Source organism: Choristoneura fumiferana, chromosome 5 (assembly GCF_025370935.1).
Source record: "Choristoneura fumiferana chromosome 5, NRCan_CFum_1, whole genome shotgun sequence".
Taxonomy (NCBI): domain Eukaryota; kingdom Metazoa; phylum Arthropoda; class Insecta; order Lepidoptera; family Tortricidae; genus Choristoneura; species Choristoneura fumiferana.
In genome coordinates, this window is record NC_133476.1 from 16,576,973 (window position 1) to 16,593,120 (window position 16,148).

The 16,148-nt window shown below is 34.4% G+C and overlaps 4 protein-coding genes across 5 annotated transcripts; 1 reads left to right on the top strand and 3 right to left on the bottom strand.

The window, feature by feature from the left end:
• Window positions 1-354: 354 nt before the first annotated feature.
• Window positions 355-5,712, top strand: LOC141428267 (WD repeat-containing protein 46). The gene is made up of 11 exons (XM_074088158.1): window positions 355-520; window positions 646-762; window positions 1,239-1,501; window positions 2,460-2,711; window positions 3,061-3,211; window positions 3,539-3,774; window positions 3,875-4,039; window positions 4,121-4,260; window positions 4,685-4,875; window positions 5,173-5,271; window positions 5,564-5,712. Exons 1-11 carry the CDS (start codon window positions 497-499, stop codon window positions 5,690-5,692), a joined length of 1,767 nt encoding a protein of 588 aa, XP_073944259.1. The 5' UTR covers window positions 355-496; the 3' UTR covers window positions 5,693-5,712.
• On the bottom strand, window positions 5,713-8,343 carry E2f2 (E2F transcription factor 2). The gene is made up of 7 exons (XM_074088159.1): window positions 8,141-8,343; window positions 7,930-8,039; window positions 7,738-7,839; window positions 6,817-6,988; window positions 6,491-6,574; window positions 6,177-6,255; window positions 5,713-5,994 (listed from the first exon to the last, which is right to left on the bottom strand). Exons 1-7 carry the CDS (start codon window positions 8,246-8,248, stop codon window positions 5,894-5,896), a joined length of 756 nt encoding a protein of 251 aa, XP_073944260.1. The 5' UTR covers window positions 8,249-8,343; the 3' UTR covers window positions 5,713-5,893.
• Window positions 8,344-9,505: 1,162 nt separating this feature from the next.
• LOC141428274 (uncharacterized) lies at window positions 9,506-12,024 on the bottom strand. The gene is made up of 4 exons (XM_074088170.1): window positions 11,874-12,024; window positions 10,948-11,058; window positions 10,213-10,349; window positions 9,506-10,115 (listed from the first exon to the last, which is right to left on the bottom strand). The coding sequence occupies exons 1-4, from the start codon at window positions 11,917-11,919 to the stop codon at window positions 9,540-9,542; spliced, it is 870 nt and encodes a 289-aa protein (XP_073944271.1). The 5' UTR covers window positions 11,920-12,024; the 3' UTR covers window positions 9,506-9,539.
• Window positions 12,025-13,636: 1,612 nt separating this feature from the next.
• Window positions 13,637-16,071, bottom strand: LOC141428275 (uncharacterized). Of its 2 annotated transcripts, none has more exons than XM_074088172.1 (4): window positions 15,501-15,546; window positions 15,279-15,398; window positions 14,976-15,112; window positions 13,637-14,769 (listed from the first exon to the last, which is right to left on the bottom strand). In XM_074088172.1, the coding sequence occupies exons 1-4, from the start codon at window positions 15,526-15,528 to the stop codon at window positions 14,251-14,253; spliced, it is 804 nt and encodes a 267-aa protein (XP_073944273.1). In that variant the 5' UTR covers window positions 15,529-15,546; the 3' UTR covers window positions 13,637-14,250. The 2 variants fall into 2 exon arrangements, with proteins under 2 accessions (XP_073944273.1, XP_073944272.1); XM_074088171.1 differs by lacking the exon at window positions 15,501-15,546 and adding an exon at window positions 15,557-16,071 and having other exon boundaries at window positions 13,641-14,769.
• Between the last annotated feature and the right edge of the window lie 77 nt (window positions 16,072-16,148).

Genomic DNA, 16,148 nt, shown 5'->3' on the forward strand with positions numbered 1-16,148 from the left:
GTGGAATTACATTTGAAATTTACCACGAGCTTTGCGGTGAAGGAAAACATTGTGAGCCCAGCAGTGGGACGGATATAGGCTGGGATGGAATCGACGAGTCATCTTTATATTTAATTAATTCTAGTTTACATCACGCTAGAGTAGGTACAAAATAAAAAAAAAATTAAAATAAGATTTCCTTTGCGTTGTGTCGTACTTTATAGTTTAGGCATAAATCTGAAGTGCTGCAAGCTGCAAACTTTCCATCAAAACTCAGCGTTTTTCTGTTTTTTCCTTCACTTTACTTTTATTTTTTACGAATGGTAGCATTCATACAAAATTCATGGCAATACACGTTGCGAAACGTCAAAACTTCAAAAGTCAAAAAATTGTAAACAACCAGTTTTTACAATACAATGATATAATGTCATGTCAGTAAAATAACCTCGAAGTATAAACACGTGAATTATTTTGTATTATAATCACTAATCACACTATTGTTTTATCAAAAACCACAATGAAAACGAAACCTAAAAATAAGGTACTATTTCTATATTGTTTCTTAACTGTTGCTAACTGGTCTGGTAATAATTAATTATTATAATAATGATAATTTATTGTATAATTTTATGGAGCTTAAAAATATTGTTGTTACATTTTCTACAGAATCGATACTTCGATAGCAATGCAGAGGACAACAGTAAAACTGATGATAGTCAAAAGGAGGAGGTGTATACAATGAAGATCACACCTCGTGTATTAATGAAGCAAAAGTACAGAGAGGTATAATTTTATTGAACTTTTTCAAGTATTATTAATATCATGTAGCTATCAAACAAATTAACCCAGTCTATTCTAATTAACAGTTGTTTTCCATCGTTAAGACTTGGGGGACTTGGTAGAATTCGGTTAGCGCAATCCCGCGGGAACTATGCAATTTTTCGGGTTAAAACTATCCTATGACCTGCCGCGGAACTCAAACTATCTGTTTACCGAATTTCATCTAAATAAAGAAACAGACTTACAAACTTTCGCATTTATAATATTAATTCTTTATTGTATACTACTATAGAAAACGGATATTCCTTAAATTTTAAGCATAGAATCTAATCTACACCAAATATGAACTATTACTTCAAAATCACACTACAGATATTGCCTCTCTACTAAGTCATTCTTATATGTATATTATTTAAAACATGCTGTGCTGAAATCTTACCACTGCATGAAAAACAAAACATGTGTTTTGCAATTTTTAGTTAAATGCGTCAAAAAGGAAGAACTCTCAATCCAACAGGCAGCAAGGCATAAAAAAGCCTTTTAATAATAAAAAAAGTAATAAATTTCCTGGCAAAGCTCCAGTAGATGAGATAAAGTTGGAGCAACACTCCCGCGGAGAAGGTATTGGCAAGGGTGTGAAACATCCTTTACATGCTGTTAAATTGAAGAAGAGAGAGCAAAAAATAAGCTATGCACAAGACCAAGCTGCCCGAGCGGACATATTGTTGACTGAAGAAGCAGGGTAAGAAATGATGTTTAAAAAAATCTCAAATGATAAAAATATTGATTTAAAGGTCATTTTAATCTGTGTTAGTTGCATATGTTAAGAATTAGCAAGTTATATGCGACATAAAAGCTTGAAATATCCATTATGCATAGTAAATTCTAAAATATGCAAGAAAACTGTCAAAATATGCAACATTACATTATAAACAGATTTTAGTTTTTATTTCTTTTAAAATCAAAATTAATTAAATAACTCTAAACTTTTATTCTAGTACCTACATGTTAACAATGCGACGCCATTCCAAATTTTCTGTAGGTATTAGTGTGCATTTTTATTATTGGAAAAAGTCTGTTCTACATCCACTGAAGTAACTGACGAGTGGTATTTAAATTTTGTGTAGGTACAGTCAACAGCACCAATATCTGACACAACAAGCTTGCATAAATATCTGATACGACTCTATTTCTAGGGCCGGAAGTATATGTCAGATATTTTTGCACGCTCCACTGTGGGAGATATTAATGCTGGTTACTGTACCTACTATGTTATTTTAACAATTCTGCCCAGAAATATTGCAAATATACTTAGTGAAAATATGCAACATCATCTGATTTTAGGTAAAATATGCAATAACCAATGGAAATGGCTAAATATGCAAATGCTTATTTAAATTTACTCTTGCATACAATCCAGACTCTAATTATAACACTGCTAATCCATGCTTAAAACTAGATTTAATTTTACTTTTTTTACTGCATGTCAGCCATAAGAAATAGAACTGAAAAAATTTATAAGCACCCCTTTTGTTAGGAATTGTTGGATGAGGTCTTTTAATTTACGTTTTCTGTGCTTTTCTCCTAAGTATTGTTTCGAAACAAAGAAATTAAATGTGTTTGACCCTCATTGCTTTGAAGTGCCTCCACACACTTGACCTACAGGATACAGTAAGGGTAACTAAAGCCTTTATTTTCAGCTTTGTGGAAGTTGAAGAGGGTGGCAAAACAATAGAAATTACACAGAATCTAATCAGAGATAATGTTGACATCACCGCGGCTACGAAGATATTTGATCTCCATCTAGATTTTGGACCATACAGGATGAAATATTCACGCAACGGCAGACATTTACTGATGGGTGGCAAAAAAGGACACTTGGCAGCGTTTGACTGGGTTACAAAGAAGCTGCATTGTGAAATTAATGTTATGGAGTCAATACATGATATTAGGCAAGTTGTTAACAATGTGTGTGTTGAGACAGTGAAGTTAGGACCTATTCTCTAGCTCTCCAAAGTCCCAAACTGCAATTATTAAAATATGATTTTTTTATTGAACTTTAAGTTTGAATTGCAACATATGGTCTTTTTTGTCATGTTTGTCTATGCTAAGATATCGAGGCGCTATCCCAGGGGCGCTGCGAGATGGTAAGAATGCATAGATCCCGGCGCACATTCCTAGACACTACATTTAAGATGGTGTCACACAACATTTACAATCTGTAAAGGATGTTGCAGTATTGAAAACATTGGGATACCTTGGTTTATTAATTATCTAATAATCATTTTTGTATTTCTGCAGTTGGTTACATGTTGAAACAATGATGGCAGTTGCACAGAAAGAATGGCTGTACATTTATGACAATACTGGTATGGAATTGCATTGTGTGAAACGAATGGACAAGATTCTGAGGATGGAGTTTCTACCTTACCACTTTTTATTGGCTGCTGTTGTATGTATTACCTTGCTTCAATAAACATACTAGACTAGTCCAAAAAAATAAGGGCCACTTCAAAATTATGTTTGCGATTTTATCTGAATACATTTAATTAAACAAAAAGTACTTGTACCTATTGTGCTATGCTGTGTTAATAAAACCATTTTACGAGGAAGAATCTTATAAAAAGAGTTATATTTATTAATATTTTCATTTCACCAATGAAACTCATGTGGCCCTAGTTTCTTCTGCATAGTGTAGTATATAAATAAATATCATTAATTACATTAAATATCTTATTATAAAGCATGATTAGCAACAAAATGTTATTGAATGTTACAGAATGAATTTGGCTTCATGACGTGGCTGGACATATCCATTGGAGAAGTCGTAGGACACTATAACAACCATTTAGGGCGCACTTCAGTGATGACACAGAATCCATATAATGGCACAGTGTGCTTGGGAAACTCCCAAGGGGTAGTTTCGCTCTGGTCTCCGACTGTCAAAGACCCGTTAGCAAAAATCCTGTGTCACAAAACTCCGTTAACAGCTATTGCTGTAGATAATAGAGGCATGTGAGTATATCAATTTTTTTTAAATATCCATGGCAGTTGCATGCGACTGGCCATTCATTTGCAGATACACATGACATTATCTATAATTCGCATTGTTTAGGTATATGGCGACTTCAGGAGTGGATCGCAGTTTGAAAATATATGACATCAGGAACCTAGATGGTCCCATTCAACATTACAAGCTACGATGCGCGCCAGTAGATTTGACATTCTCTCAAAAAGACATGCTAGCTGTTGGATTAGAAGATGTCGTCGAAGTATACAAGTAATCAGCCAAATAAATTTTACCAATTTTTGTAGCCAAAATGCCTGATAAATTATATTCACACGTTAATTAAAATTTCAGTAACTGCTGCACAGAAACCGTAGCTAAGCCGTATATGCGGCATAGGATGTCGAAAAACATTTGCAACTTCAAGTTTTGCCCATACGAGGATGTGCTAGGGATAGGCACTTCGAAAGGTTTCACAAGCATCATCATACCAGGTAATCATTAGTATAATCCGTCAGTATCATTCGCTCGGATCACAAACTTAGTATTAAAATTTAATTGTTAATACTTATCTTGTTAATAGGTACAATACAATACAAATATTCTTTCGTTGTCTTTTATATGTACAATGAACAAGGTAAAATTTCCATTAATTAATTTTACCTTACTATTTACATATTTATTTATACCATTCAAAGAAGAAACGCCCATTTCGATAAAACAAAAAGAGCTTTAAAATCGACGTCACCCGAGTTAGGTCATACATAATTTTATTATAGTCTTTACGCACACGTGCTCAACCGCACTATCATCTTTTTCTAGTTCTAATAACCCTTTGCCAGAAAAAAATGGCGAATGCGATAGCGGCGCGCGTTATACGTATTTTCGACAACTTTTAATTGAGACTTATTTTTACAGGAAGCGGCGAACCTAATTTTGATGCTTTGGAAAGCAATCCATTCCAGACCAAGAAACAGCGGAAGGAGGCAGAAGTTAAGGCCCTACTTGAGAAGATACCTCCAGAACTCATTACACTTAACCCATTTGAGGTTGCAGAGGTTGATGTCCCTACGCTGAAAGAAAACTTAGAAGCCAAGAAAAAAATACGGGTAATATGACAAAACAATTTCCTCCGCCACTCGTTCCCTATCCTGAGCATGCACCAGCCAATCGAGCTGAAAAGCGCTCAGGTCGTCCCGCCATCTCGGTTCTGCCTCTGCTCCTTTGGCCATCCCTCTGAACCCATTTGGTAACGAATCGTGCCCAACGAATGCGTAACGTTACGATACCGTATCGGATGCATGCGGACGACATGTCCGGTCCGGTCCAGTCCCACTTCAGCTTTTATTTTTTTTTACTTTGGTTAATATTTTGAATGTTTGAATTGTGTATAAATTTTGTTACAGTTTGTAAAGCCTAAAAAAGTCGACTTGACGCCTAGGCATAAGAATAAGGGTAAAACGAATATAGCAAGAAAGAAGATTATCAAGGATGCTTCGAGAAAGGTAAAAACTCGAATTCAACTGTTCAGATCTTCTTTTTATTATTATTAGTCCAGTCAAAATGTGTCAAAAAATACAGTACTGGCCATATGAGTACGAGGTTTCCTTTATTTTTAACACAGCAAGTTGTATCCAAACAAAAGCGCATTTATTGAAGTTGTTGAGTTGAATGTTATTTGCAATACATTAACCATTGAATTATCTGCACGAAGTTGCCATCTTGAAAAAGCTCTATATATTTTTAACTGTTTGACCTGCTAATTATGTTAACAAAAATACCGTTCTTTTTTTGCAGAAATTCATCGAAGAAACGATAGAGGCACAGAAGGTGTTAGGAATACCAGAACAACCAACAAAACCAAGACAATCATTTGGTGTCCTTGATAGATTTGTTTCTAATCCTAAACGGAAATCTAAGAAATAAAAGAATTAATTGTACCTATACTTCTTTTAGTTTCTTTATTTATATATGTCCTTAAAATAACTGAAAAGTACTTGATTTGTATTTACATGATTCATTATTTACATACATTTAAACATGATCAAAAAAATAGTAAACAAATGATTAAAGAAATGTCTTCAAAAATCACATAAAAATAAAAGTCAATTGAGATCGTTGACTAAGTTAACAAGGAATATCAAAAAGATCACAAAGGCCTTCTGAGCCATGCAGGGAAAAAGAAAAGTCTTCCTTTGTAGCTGGTGGGCTCAATCTGAGCAAATAATCTGGAAATAGAAAAAAAAAATAACATTAATAATAACAATAAAACATCTTCATCAACATGACTCAAAATTTGGTACCTACGAACTTAGTATGAAAGTTGTCAATGCAACCAAATAACTCAATTAAAAACAAACAGAGAAAACTTTGATGAATAATTAATGACAAGTATAATTTATTTACTTACTTCCAGTGTCGAATGAGTGGACAAAGTCATCTGTTATGTCTTGGACTTCACTATCTGTCTGCATGGCAACATCTACATCCTGTGAAAAAATTACAGTACCCAACTAAAAGAATGCTTAATCAAAAGTTGTGCCATTTTGACTATGGAAGCCTAAAAATGGACTAGGAAAATGCTGCAGATTAGATGAAAGAATTACAATAACTTTTTCCTAGATATTTGTATTGGTTATTACATTTTTCATGGAACGTTTTTATTCAAATAATGGTTCTATTGATATAAAACACTAAACAAATGTAGTTATTTTGTTTACAAACCTTTTCTTTCTGCGAGTCGCATAACAGAATGACACCCATGGGATCAGAAGCTTTAAGATGCAGGATATAACGATAGTCTCTACCCTGAAAATAAATAAATGATAGCAGGTAATTATGTCAGGTATAAGTATAGGTATGATGCACTAAAAATGCCACAAGCACATGGTCACAGCATGGTTGCCATGCCGTGACTGTGTGCATGTGAAAAGGCCACCAACCAATATTAGCAATATAACACTTGTCTGTACTGAAAGGGCAGACTAGGTCCAAATAAATAAAAGCCGGTGCTAACTAATGAATCTAAACTGTGTGTCTTAAATGTATACCTTGCTAGGAGCAGCTCCAATAGCCAAGGTAGCCCCAATTGGCGCTTCCAAAACCATCACCTGACTCTCATCAAACAACTGCTCAACATCATTCTGTTTCACATAAAGAAGCGGTTCATTGTCCATGTCCTGTAATACGTTTTTTATACTTTGCTGAATCCAATGTATTTGTCTGCAACAAAATTATCAAGTTATTGTTTTTCATGAAATGTAGTCAATAAGCAAATGGAAATGTAATTTATCTCCTCTTTTTGATGGTAATTTTCATCAATGTCAAAGCTCTAAGTTTTCAGTCATGGACATATAGATGTATGTATGTAGGAAAAGAGTAAGTACTGAATTACTAGTCTCATCTGTTTTAATAAGCAGCTGATTAAAAGAAAACAAAAATATAGCCTTAAATTTGGCACAGATCCGGATCTTAAGCATACGAGGGGTTAAGGTAGTTTCGCATCACCAACTTCATGATCATCATATACACCCCACTGCTGAGCACTGGTCTCCTAGCTCTCTCTCTCGACTCATTGTGAAAATTTGACACACCACTGAATTTCATTACAGATGTATGCAAGTTTCCTCACAATTTTTCACCTTCACCATAAAGCTCATGGTAAATTTCAAATGTAATTTTGCACATAAACTGATAAACATGAAGGTGCGAGTCCCAACCCTGCTTGAACATAAAAGGTCAAACAACTAGGTTACAACAACTTCATACATTTAATTTTTTTAATTTTGCATGGGCTGTTGAAGCAATATAGCAATTATTTTTAGACATGTGGTATAAAGCCAGGGGATAGGTTGTTTTAATTGTATCAATTAATACATCAATTATTCACAAAAAAATATTCCTGGCTCACAATTAACTTGAATGCCTAAACTGTTTAAAATTAGACTTTTGGTACTATCAAAAATACATACTTATCAAGTAATTCTTCATGTTCTTCAAGACGTCCAATTTGTCTTCTTAATTTAGTAACTTTTTCACCAATGTCAGAAGCATTACCATCAGGGCCTGCGCCTCTGTAAACACAAGAGTTGTAAGATACAAGTACAATGTTAATGTAGCATTGAACAAATCGTGTTATTTTTCAGAACAGTTCCTGTACTCACTTCCATTGAATGCTGTTTTTACTTCGTTTTTCAATCAATCCAATGCCTTCCAATACATTTGTTATATCATAAATCCGCCGCTTTTGTCTCACAGCAAGTAAATCAGTAGCCTGAAAGTAATTACAACATTACAGAAAGATATAACTGTTAATTCAAAATGTTTATTTTCGTGCCAAAATTGATTTGACAGAAATGCATCGCCTATACTCACGATTTTCAAATCCAAAACACCATCCTTGGCCTTTTGTAACAGCGAAACGAATCGTGTCGTAAGAAGGCCTAATGATTTTTCGTATCGTTTGTAAATTAAGTCCGTCATAGCTATTTTCACAAGGATTTAAAGTATTTTCTATACAACAAACGCCATAAATTTTTGCGTTGCGGCGGGATATAATGTTGGTATCGCTGCGGCTGACATAGATTGTAGACAAAATTGTACTAAGGCTGGTGATCTGATGTATCATTTCCAATTATTTTTGTTATGTTGGTTAATATGATTTACTGAATGTATTAAGTCTACAATAGTGTCTTGGAGTTGATTCTGCAAGATGTGTATTGTTTTTTTCTTTTGACTTAACTTAATTCAAGGAATAAAAGTATGCAGTAAAATTAAAATAAGATATGCGGTAGTAGAGGGAAGGCATGAAATAATTAATAATAAAAAATATATTATGTATGGTCGACGCCATAATTCGTGAGACTAAATTGATAATTCATTGTGCTCAAATGTTGCCACAGTCAGGGTAGTTCTGAAGGGCTACCACGAAACTCGAAGTTGGAAGTAAGTTATCGATGATTTGCCACCACGAAGTTACTTCGATTTCGTTTTCGATCCGAAGTTCGTTTCGACTAGTTTCGCGCGGTTTTGTCTACTACGAAACTCGAACTTCGAGATTGGTTACGGATTTGGCCTACCACGAAAAGCAAACTTCGCCAACGATTTCGAAGTTTGACGTAAAGATTTTCGAGTAGAAATGTCAATATCACACGATCACTAGAATATATAAATTGTTGTCGTCCATTGGAGCACAGATTACTAATATGTAGCTAGCTACATTGGAGGACAATTTTGCCTCGGATAGGTTGGGTATGGTATATAAAAAAGGTACTCTGTGGGTATGGTAAATTATGCAATGAGGGCTATCGTTTTTTGTGTCACTAGATGGCGCACTGTTGCGTGAGGTTTTTAAGTATGGCTTTCAAAGTCTGTTATTACGGGCGTGAAAACAAAGTTTAGATTAAAATCATATTTAATACACCCTAAAACCGTACCATAAAAATATCGAGCATGCCAGTGTTGCATAGTCCCCGTTTTGTTCGGAAAAAAGGGAGGATAAAGGTTTCCGAAAGACAAAACTGTCTCAAAACGCAGATATTCATTGCCCCGGAACGCATATTTGCCATAATTAATTTCAGATATTGCAAAATATTCACAATATTATTCTAATTATAAATAAACCCGCGTAACTCACCCAAAAACTATGAGATTTGACATTTCGGAGACCTCACGCTACACTAGCGCCTCTAGTGGTGAATTCATACGCGATAGCCCTCATTAAAGGGTTGTGTGACAATGTAAATTCGAATCGATTTATTGCATAATTTTAAGGCTAATGTAGATTCTGTAATCTTTTCTGTTCAACTATTTTGCTTAAAAGAGTACATTTATCTCTTTCTATTTGAAGCAATTCATGTTCCTTTTCTTTTAATCGCAACCTCTTCAGTTCAAGTGCTTCTTTAATTTCCACTTCTTTTCTTCTCAGTTCTAATTCTTGCTGTCTTAATCTCAAACTTTTTTCAAACATCTCATCTCTCCATTGTTTATGTTCTTCTTGTCTTCTAAGGAATTCAAGCCACTGTTTCTCTAAAGTGATCTTGCTCTGTGACCTATCAGCTTCTATTCTACTTGCTAATCTTATTTTCCTTAGTTCAATTGTAGCTTTTGTTTCAAAGGTACTCCCTTTATTTCCAAAGGATTCAGACATAGACAAATTGAGATGGTTTTTGCGGGAATGTTTCTTGTGCTGAAGTTGCTCTGATATTGTACAATCATCGTCATCTTCACATTGGCCAAAAATGTTGTTCATTTCTTTGAAATATTTAAATCTTTTTTGCCCGCTGTCAACAGCTTGCTTGTACTTTTTTGTTAGGGCATTAATTTTCCATCGTACTTGATCTGGAGTCATCTGAAATTGATCAATATATTTAAAAAAATCATATGACACAAAAAGCTTTTCATAAAAATTATAATTATGACAAAGCAGAATTAATAAGCATACTTACTTCTATACTGTAACTTTTTAAATTCTCTGATATAGCAGCCCATAATCTAGTCTTCTTTTTCGGTGTTTCTACCATTTCAATATTGGATTCATACAACTTAAGTAGTGTCAAAGTAGCACCAGTAGTCCAGACTGCACCTGCCATGTACATAAACATTTTTAAGATTATGGAACCCTTATAGGGTCAGTTTGGTTGTCTGTCTGTTAAAAAACTTTTCTCAAGAACACATGTAGCTATCAAGCTGAAAATAATATCAAAAACCCAGGTCTGCTGCCCATTGGAGCAGTGAAAAATAAAACTTCAAAGTCAACGCAGTCAAAAGTTATGGTCATTTAAAAGTTGTTTCCATACAAATTTCCATAACGGAAAAACTTTTGTTTTGGGTGTCCTTAAATCGGTAACAATCTGAAACGACCCATGCTGCACACGCACACATTTTGCTTAAGAGTCTGGCTCTGCTGACACTGAATATCCATAACAAATTTGTATAGATCCGTTTGTGTGCAATTTCAACTCAAACTCTGCCTGCCTGCATTTTTTTAAGTGTTGTGGGAGTACAGCATGGGCGTAGCCATGGTGGGCCAGGGTGGGGCGCCGGCCCCACCTAACAACCTAACAACACTCAAAGGGGTAGGACCATGGGTATAGTTTGCTTATTTTAGACTGCTGCCCCACCCTGAGCCCATGGCTGGCTACGCTGATGGATTACAGTACTTGAAAAAATATATATCTCACTGTGTTTGTCTGAAGTTTCCCCTGTTATGTTTTTTTCTACTTCAACAGTCAAGTTATCTGTTAAATTCGATATATCTTTGTATTCAACTGCTTCTGAATTCATATGTCCACCTGGAAAATAAAAAAATAGTTGCATTTAATAGGTAAATTAAAGAAAGACAGCAAGTTGTTAAATTACCGACTGTATAGTATGAAATAGGAGTATAGAATCTAAGAGGGGTTTTGTTTGCGCGGTCTAGGATTAACCTGTCCTCTCCCAGAGGCACAAATTTGTGCCGAAATTCCTTTGATCCTGGGAGATGACAGATTAATAAAAAAAAACCTTCAAAGAGTGTGTCGAACATGCCCAAGATAGGGTTCCGCAACCATTACGAAAAAATCTAGTAATATTTTTCTAAACATTTCGTATTGTGTAAGTACGGGATCTTCCAAGTGTGGTATATTTTATACCTTAGGCTACTATTTACTATTAAAGTACTAATAATTCTAAAGCAATCTTAGCCATTATATTTTTTCTTGTAAATTTAATATAATTACTAATTAAGTTACTACTATCCTGAATTTTTTCAAATTTTTCCACCCAAAAGTTTCGATTTTAGAGGGGGGACTCAATTTAAATGAAAATTTGCACTTTAAAGTCAATATTTCGCAAACAGATCACTCAATCGAAAAATCGTCTTGGCAACCCCCCAATGGTTTTAAAAGACATCCAATGATATCCTACACGATTGTAAGTATATTCATGGCAAATTACAACTTTCTAGTAGTAACGGTCTCTAACCATGACTAGCTTAGCAATTTAATTTTTTAAGCTTCAATCGTATCTACAGATGGCCTTTAGTTTAGATACACGCCAAAAATGGTCATTCCAATTTCGTAAGATTAAATAAACAAAGTAGACGCTAGGTTTACAAGATTTCTCTCACCTTCTTGTAACATTTCTTCAACAAAACCATCATTATTTCCTTCCATTATTTAGGAAATATAATCCTAAGAGCACATTTAGTAACAAAACAAACAAGAATAATAAAATTACATTACATTACATTACAAGGTATTTGTTGTTTTTTTTTTCTTTCGTGTTGACAAAGACAAAATGTTTTTTTCTTTAGGGTTGAGCTTGTTCCGCTTTCTTGAAAACGATAGGTCGATAAATTCCAATATTTCCAACACATTTATGATAACATGAGAAAAAAATCGGCAATGCTTTGGGAAAACTAATACTAATATGAGATGGACGGTACGACACGAACTTCGATTTTTGAATTTTATAGTAGCCCCCCAGACTTGCGACTGTATAGGCTGTTCCTTTTATTTAATCAAGAAGGCATCTTAAAAAATCAAACTGACAATTTGACAGATTTTAATTGAAGTACACAGTACAGTACAAAGCGACTACCATTGTTTTTGTTGTTAATTTTCTGTAATGAATGAGTTTTATCTTAGTGTAGTGACTGTTTATAAACTAAATGGCTGACCCTAAAGTTATTCTATGGTTAACCGAATCTAAAATCAGCAGCAGTGACGACAGTGATACAGATAGCTGGAGCGACGTTTGTAGCGTGAAAGCATATGATGATGATTCTTCGGAAACTGAGGATCAGGACAATGATACGGATACGTTATTTTTTCCTCTAATGCAATACCTAATAAGACTGAGGAGACGAAGAGTTGACGATTATCTCCACATTGTGGACTCTTGGACAGACGCCGAGTTTAAAAACCGTCTAAGGCTTTCACGCAAAACGGCGTACCGGCTTATAGGTAAATCAGTAAAGATCGCACAACTGTTACTTTCAATAGGTACGCTGTGTTTAATGCTGTTTTTTTTTTGTAGATGATTTAGAGAAATCTGGATTCATAGCATCACATAAATTTGGATTGAAACCATTGGAACCTAAACTATGTTTCTACATTTTTCTTTCATTTATTGCCAACACGGAACCACTGACGCCAATCGCGACCAAATTTGATATTTCAATATCATCTACATTCAGAGTGATAAGGAGAGTAGTGGCTTGGATGTTAACAAAGTTGAATGATGCTATCAAATGGCCTGAGAACTATAATGATATAAGAACTATTTGTGATGCATTTCAACTGAAAACTGGGATCTCAAATACACTAGGAGTAATTGACTGTACACACATAAAAATAGAGAAACCTAAAAATGCAAGAGACTACTGCAATCCAAAGGGATACTACTCAATAATTCTACAAGCAACTGTAGATTCAAGTATGAGATTTACAAATGTTTTTTGTGGTGAACCAGGTTCCTCAAACTGTGCCCGTGTTTTGAGGAAGTCACCATTGTACAATACAGCAACTGCAAACAGAGATGCTCTATTCTCGCATGATATTTTTCTTATTGGTCATTCTGGTTATCCATCTCTCCCATGGCTAGTGCCTCCATTTCGAGAAAACAAGCGGCTAACACCTCATCAGAGGGAATACAACAGAATCCATGCAGCTACTAGAAAATTAAGTGACAAGACTTTCAACCTGCTCAAAGGCCGATTTAGAAGAATAAAACTGTTCACAGTGTACAGGAATATAACTTTTATCACTGACACTATTGTAGCAGCTTGTATATTACATAATTATTGCATCAATGAAAATGATCATCTTGAGGAGAATGAATAGAAAAAAATAAAGATTAACTTTTAATAATTAATTATGTATGTAACTTACACCTTCATAAACAACTTTAACCCCTCATGTGTCCTAGAGACTACATTAGTCCCTAACTTTTTTTTGCGGGAAATGTCCTAGAGGCTACTGGTAAACTACTGGTGGTCTCTACATTTCCCGCACAAAAAAGTTAGGGACTAACAGTCTCTAGGATGCTTGACGGGTTAAGTCATAATTTATACTTTCATCTTTTCATGACCTCTGTGATGAAAACAGCTGCCTTTTTCATTTTTTAATGGCTGTTAGGCTGGAGCATATTATGTTTACAAATAAATATTTATTTATTATCCCATACTTCCAAAGTATGTACAACATAACTTATGCATTCTAATGCATGTTGATGTTAATTAACATAATAAAGTTGTGGTGCATACTTTCGACAGTTAAAATTCATACATATTTATATTGCATTTAAAAACAAAGCCATTTATAGTATTGTATGTTTATGTATGTAGTATGTGCTCTTGTATTGTGTTATACAATCATTTCGTAACAAAAACTAATCAGTGGTAAATAATTTACCATGGACTTTCCAGTTTTCAAGGCACAAATAAATTAACCAAGACTGTCAGAAGTCTTAGGATAGCACCAGCCTAAAACTTTGATTTAATTTCATTGATCAGCCAATAATTTTCTCAACAATTCACACTTTTCCCTTTCTATTCTTAAAATCTCTTCTTGTTTTTTCTCTTTTAACTGCAACCTTTTAAATGCTAACGTTTGTTTCATTTCTAGCTCTTTTCTTCGAAGCTGTAATTCTTCTTCTCTTAATTTTAAACTTCTCTCATATCTTTCATCTCTTACTAATTTTTGTTCTTCTTGCCGCTTCAAATATTCTACCCATTGTTTATCTAGTTGGATTTTGGCTCTTTGTTCCAATCTTAAGTTTCTAAATGGTGCTGTTGTTTTTCTTTTTTTACCAAATGATGATGAATCTCTATCAGCATCCTCTTGGTTTTGTATTACTCCTGATGCTAGTCTGTATGTAACACTATCATCACTGAATCTACCAAGAATTTGATGCATTTCATTGAAATATTTAAAAGAAATTTGGCCCTGTCCACTCTCAATGCAATCTTTATATTTTTTTGTAAGTGCATTTATTTTCCATCTAACTTGATCTGGGGTTACCTGTAAATTATATTTAAAAAAAATGGTATCATCAGTTGTGATGTTTTATTCTTATATAGTTGAGTTCATAAGCTTGTCAGCAAAAATTTGATCAAAAATATCTGAACACAACTATGTTAAAAGCATAGAAGCGTGTTCAGATATTTTTGATCAAATTTTTGCTCACATGTTTATGAACTCGACTGTACACCAAATATTTTTTGTACCTCAACATTCAGTGATCTCAATTCTTCTGCTATAGACTTCCACATTTTTGTTTTCTTTTTTGGATTATCCATTACATGCATCTTAGTTTCATATAAACTTAAAAGCATTAAAGTTGCATTCTTGGTCCAAATAACATCTAAAAAGATTGATTATTAATTAAAATTATTCCTAAATAATTGTTGCTATTAAGCATGATCTCTAAAACACAAAAATAATCAACACCCAAGTACATTAGATTATGTATTCTATTTATATTCAAACATGGTTAAACTTGTAAGTTTCCATCATTATTACATACTTACTTTGTTTATTGGTTTCACTGGGTTCGGGTTCTTCATGTGGGGGAATGGTTGTTATGGTGTGTGTCTGATTGTATGTAGGCATAGGCATATTGGATTTATATGGCGATCCTGATGGTGCACCTAATAAATATGTTGTATAAATTAACAAGAACATCAATTAAGTTGACCAACATGTTTATTGGCATGTTTTATGATTATATTTTATTAAAAATTAAAAGTAACCGTAAATGTCCTTCTGCACAGATCTCATACTGCATGTTCTGTTTTTGTTTACTTACATTGATCATCTAAAATGGCCAAGACGGCAACATTATTTTCATCCATTTTGCTCGAGTGGAAGTTTTCCAACAAGAAAAATATAACAATGCACCGTGTTAAACTTGGTTTGGCGTCAGTTGGAAACTAGCAGCTCAAAATATTTACATTTCTGTGCTCTTCTGTGTCCGTCACAAACTGCACTGTGTCGTTAATGTCGAACAAATCAGTATTTTCTGTGTCACGTTGTGGCTTTTGCTGTGCGCAAATGTGGAAGACACAGATTATCATACAAGAATAGTAGCTGTAGCTCGGTGGAAGAACATCCGTGTCCGTCTGTGTGTCACATGGTGTCACAGTGCCACTTTCTGCACTTTCGGTTCGGTGTGTGTTGAACTCATGTTGAGCTATAGAGAAAAGTTCACTTAGCGTGTTTAATAAAATCTCAAACAGACGAAGTCTGTCTTGTCTATGGTTTATAAACAATGACATACATTGACAATGACAGCCTCAGATGACAGCTGAGTGAGTTTGACCTGCAGGGCTACTATGAAACACGAAGTTCGTATCGTACCGTCTCTCTCTTTCTCATATTAAATAGTTTAAGTGTCAGAG

What these genes read in the sequence shown, in the direction of transcription:
- LOC141428267 (XM_074088158.1), top strand. Translation starts at nt 497, where the DNA reads ATGAAAACGAAACCTAAAAATAAG. An exon ending in AAGCCAAGAAAAAAATACGG is followed by an intron (nt 4,876 to 5,172) that starts GTAATATGACAA and finishes ATTTTGTTACAG; the next exon opens with TTTGTAAAGCCTAAAAAAGT. An exon ending in TCAAGGATGCTTCGAGAAAG is followed by an intron (nt 5,272 to 5,563) that starts GTAAAAACTCGA and finishes CTTTTTTTGCAG; the next exon opens with AAATTCATCGAAGAAACGAT.
- LOC141428274 (XM_074088170.1), bottom strand. Translation starts at nt 11,919, where the DNA reads ATGGAAGGAAATAATGATGGTTTTGTTGAAGAAATGTTACAAGAAG. An exon ending in GGAAACTTCAGACAAACACA is followed by an intron (nt 10,350 to 10,947) that starts GTGAGATATATA and finishes TGTACATGGCAG; the next exon opens with GTGCAGTCTGGACTACTGGT. An exon ending in TAAAAAGTTACAGTATAGAA is followed by an intron (nt 10,116 to 10,212) that starts GTAAGTATGCTT and finishes GATCAATTTCAG; the next exon opens with ATGACTCCAGATCAAGTACG.
- E2f2 (XM_074088159.1), bottom strand. Translation starts at nt 8,248, where the DNA reads ATGACGGACTTAATTTACAAACGATACGAAAAATCATTAGGCCTTCTT. An exon ending in GCGACTCGCAGAAAGAAAAG is followed by an intron (nt 6,256 to 6,490) that starts GTTTGTAAACAA and finishes ATTTTTTCACAG; the next exon opens with GATGTAGATGTTGCCATGCA. An exon ending in CCACTCATTCGACACTGGAA is followed by an intron (nt 5,995 to 6,176) that starts GTAAGTAAATAA and finishes TTCTATTTCCAG; the next exon opens with ATTATTTGCTCAGATTGAGC.
- LOC141428275 (XM_074088171.1), bottom strand. Translation starts at nt 15,602, where the DNA reads ATGGATGAAAATAATGTTGCCGTCTTGGCCATTTTAGATGATCAAT. An exon ending in GGCCATTTTAGATGATCAAT is followed by an intron (nt 15,399 to 15,556) that starts GTAAGTAAACAA and finishes CATATTTATTAG; the next exon opens with GTGCACCATCAGGATCGCCA. An exon ending in TGAGATCACTGAATGTTGAG is followed by an intron (nt 14,770 to 14,975) that starts GTACAAAAAATA and finishes TATAATTTACAG; the next exon opens with GTAACCCCAGATCAAGTTAG.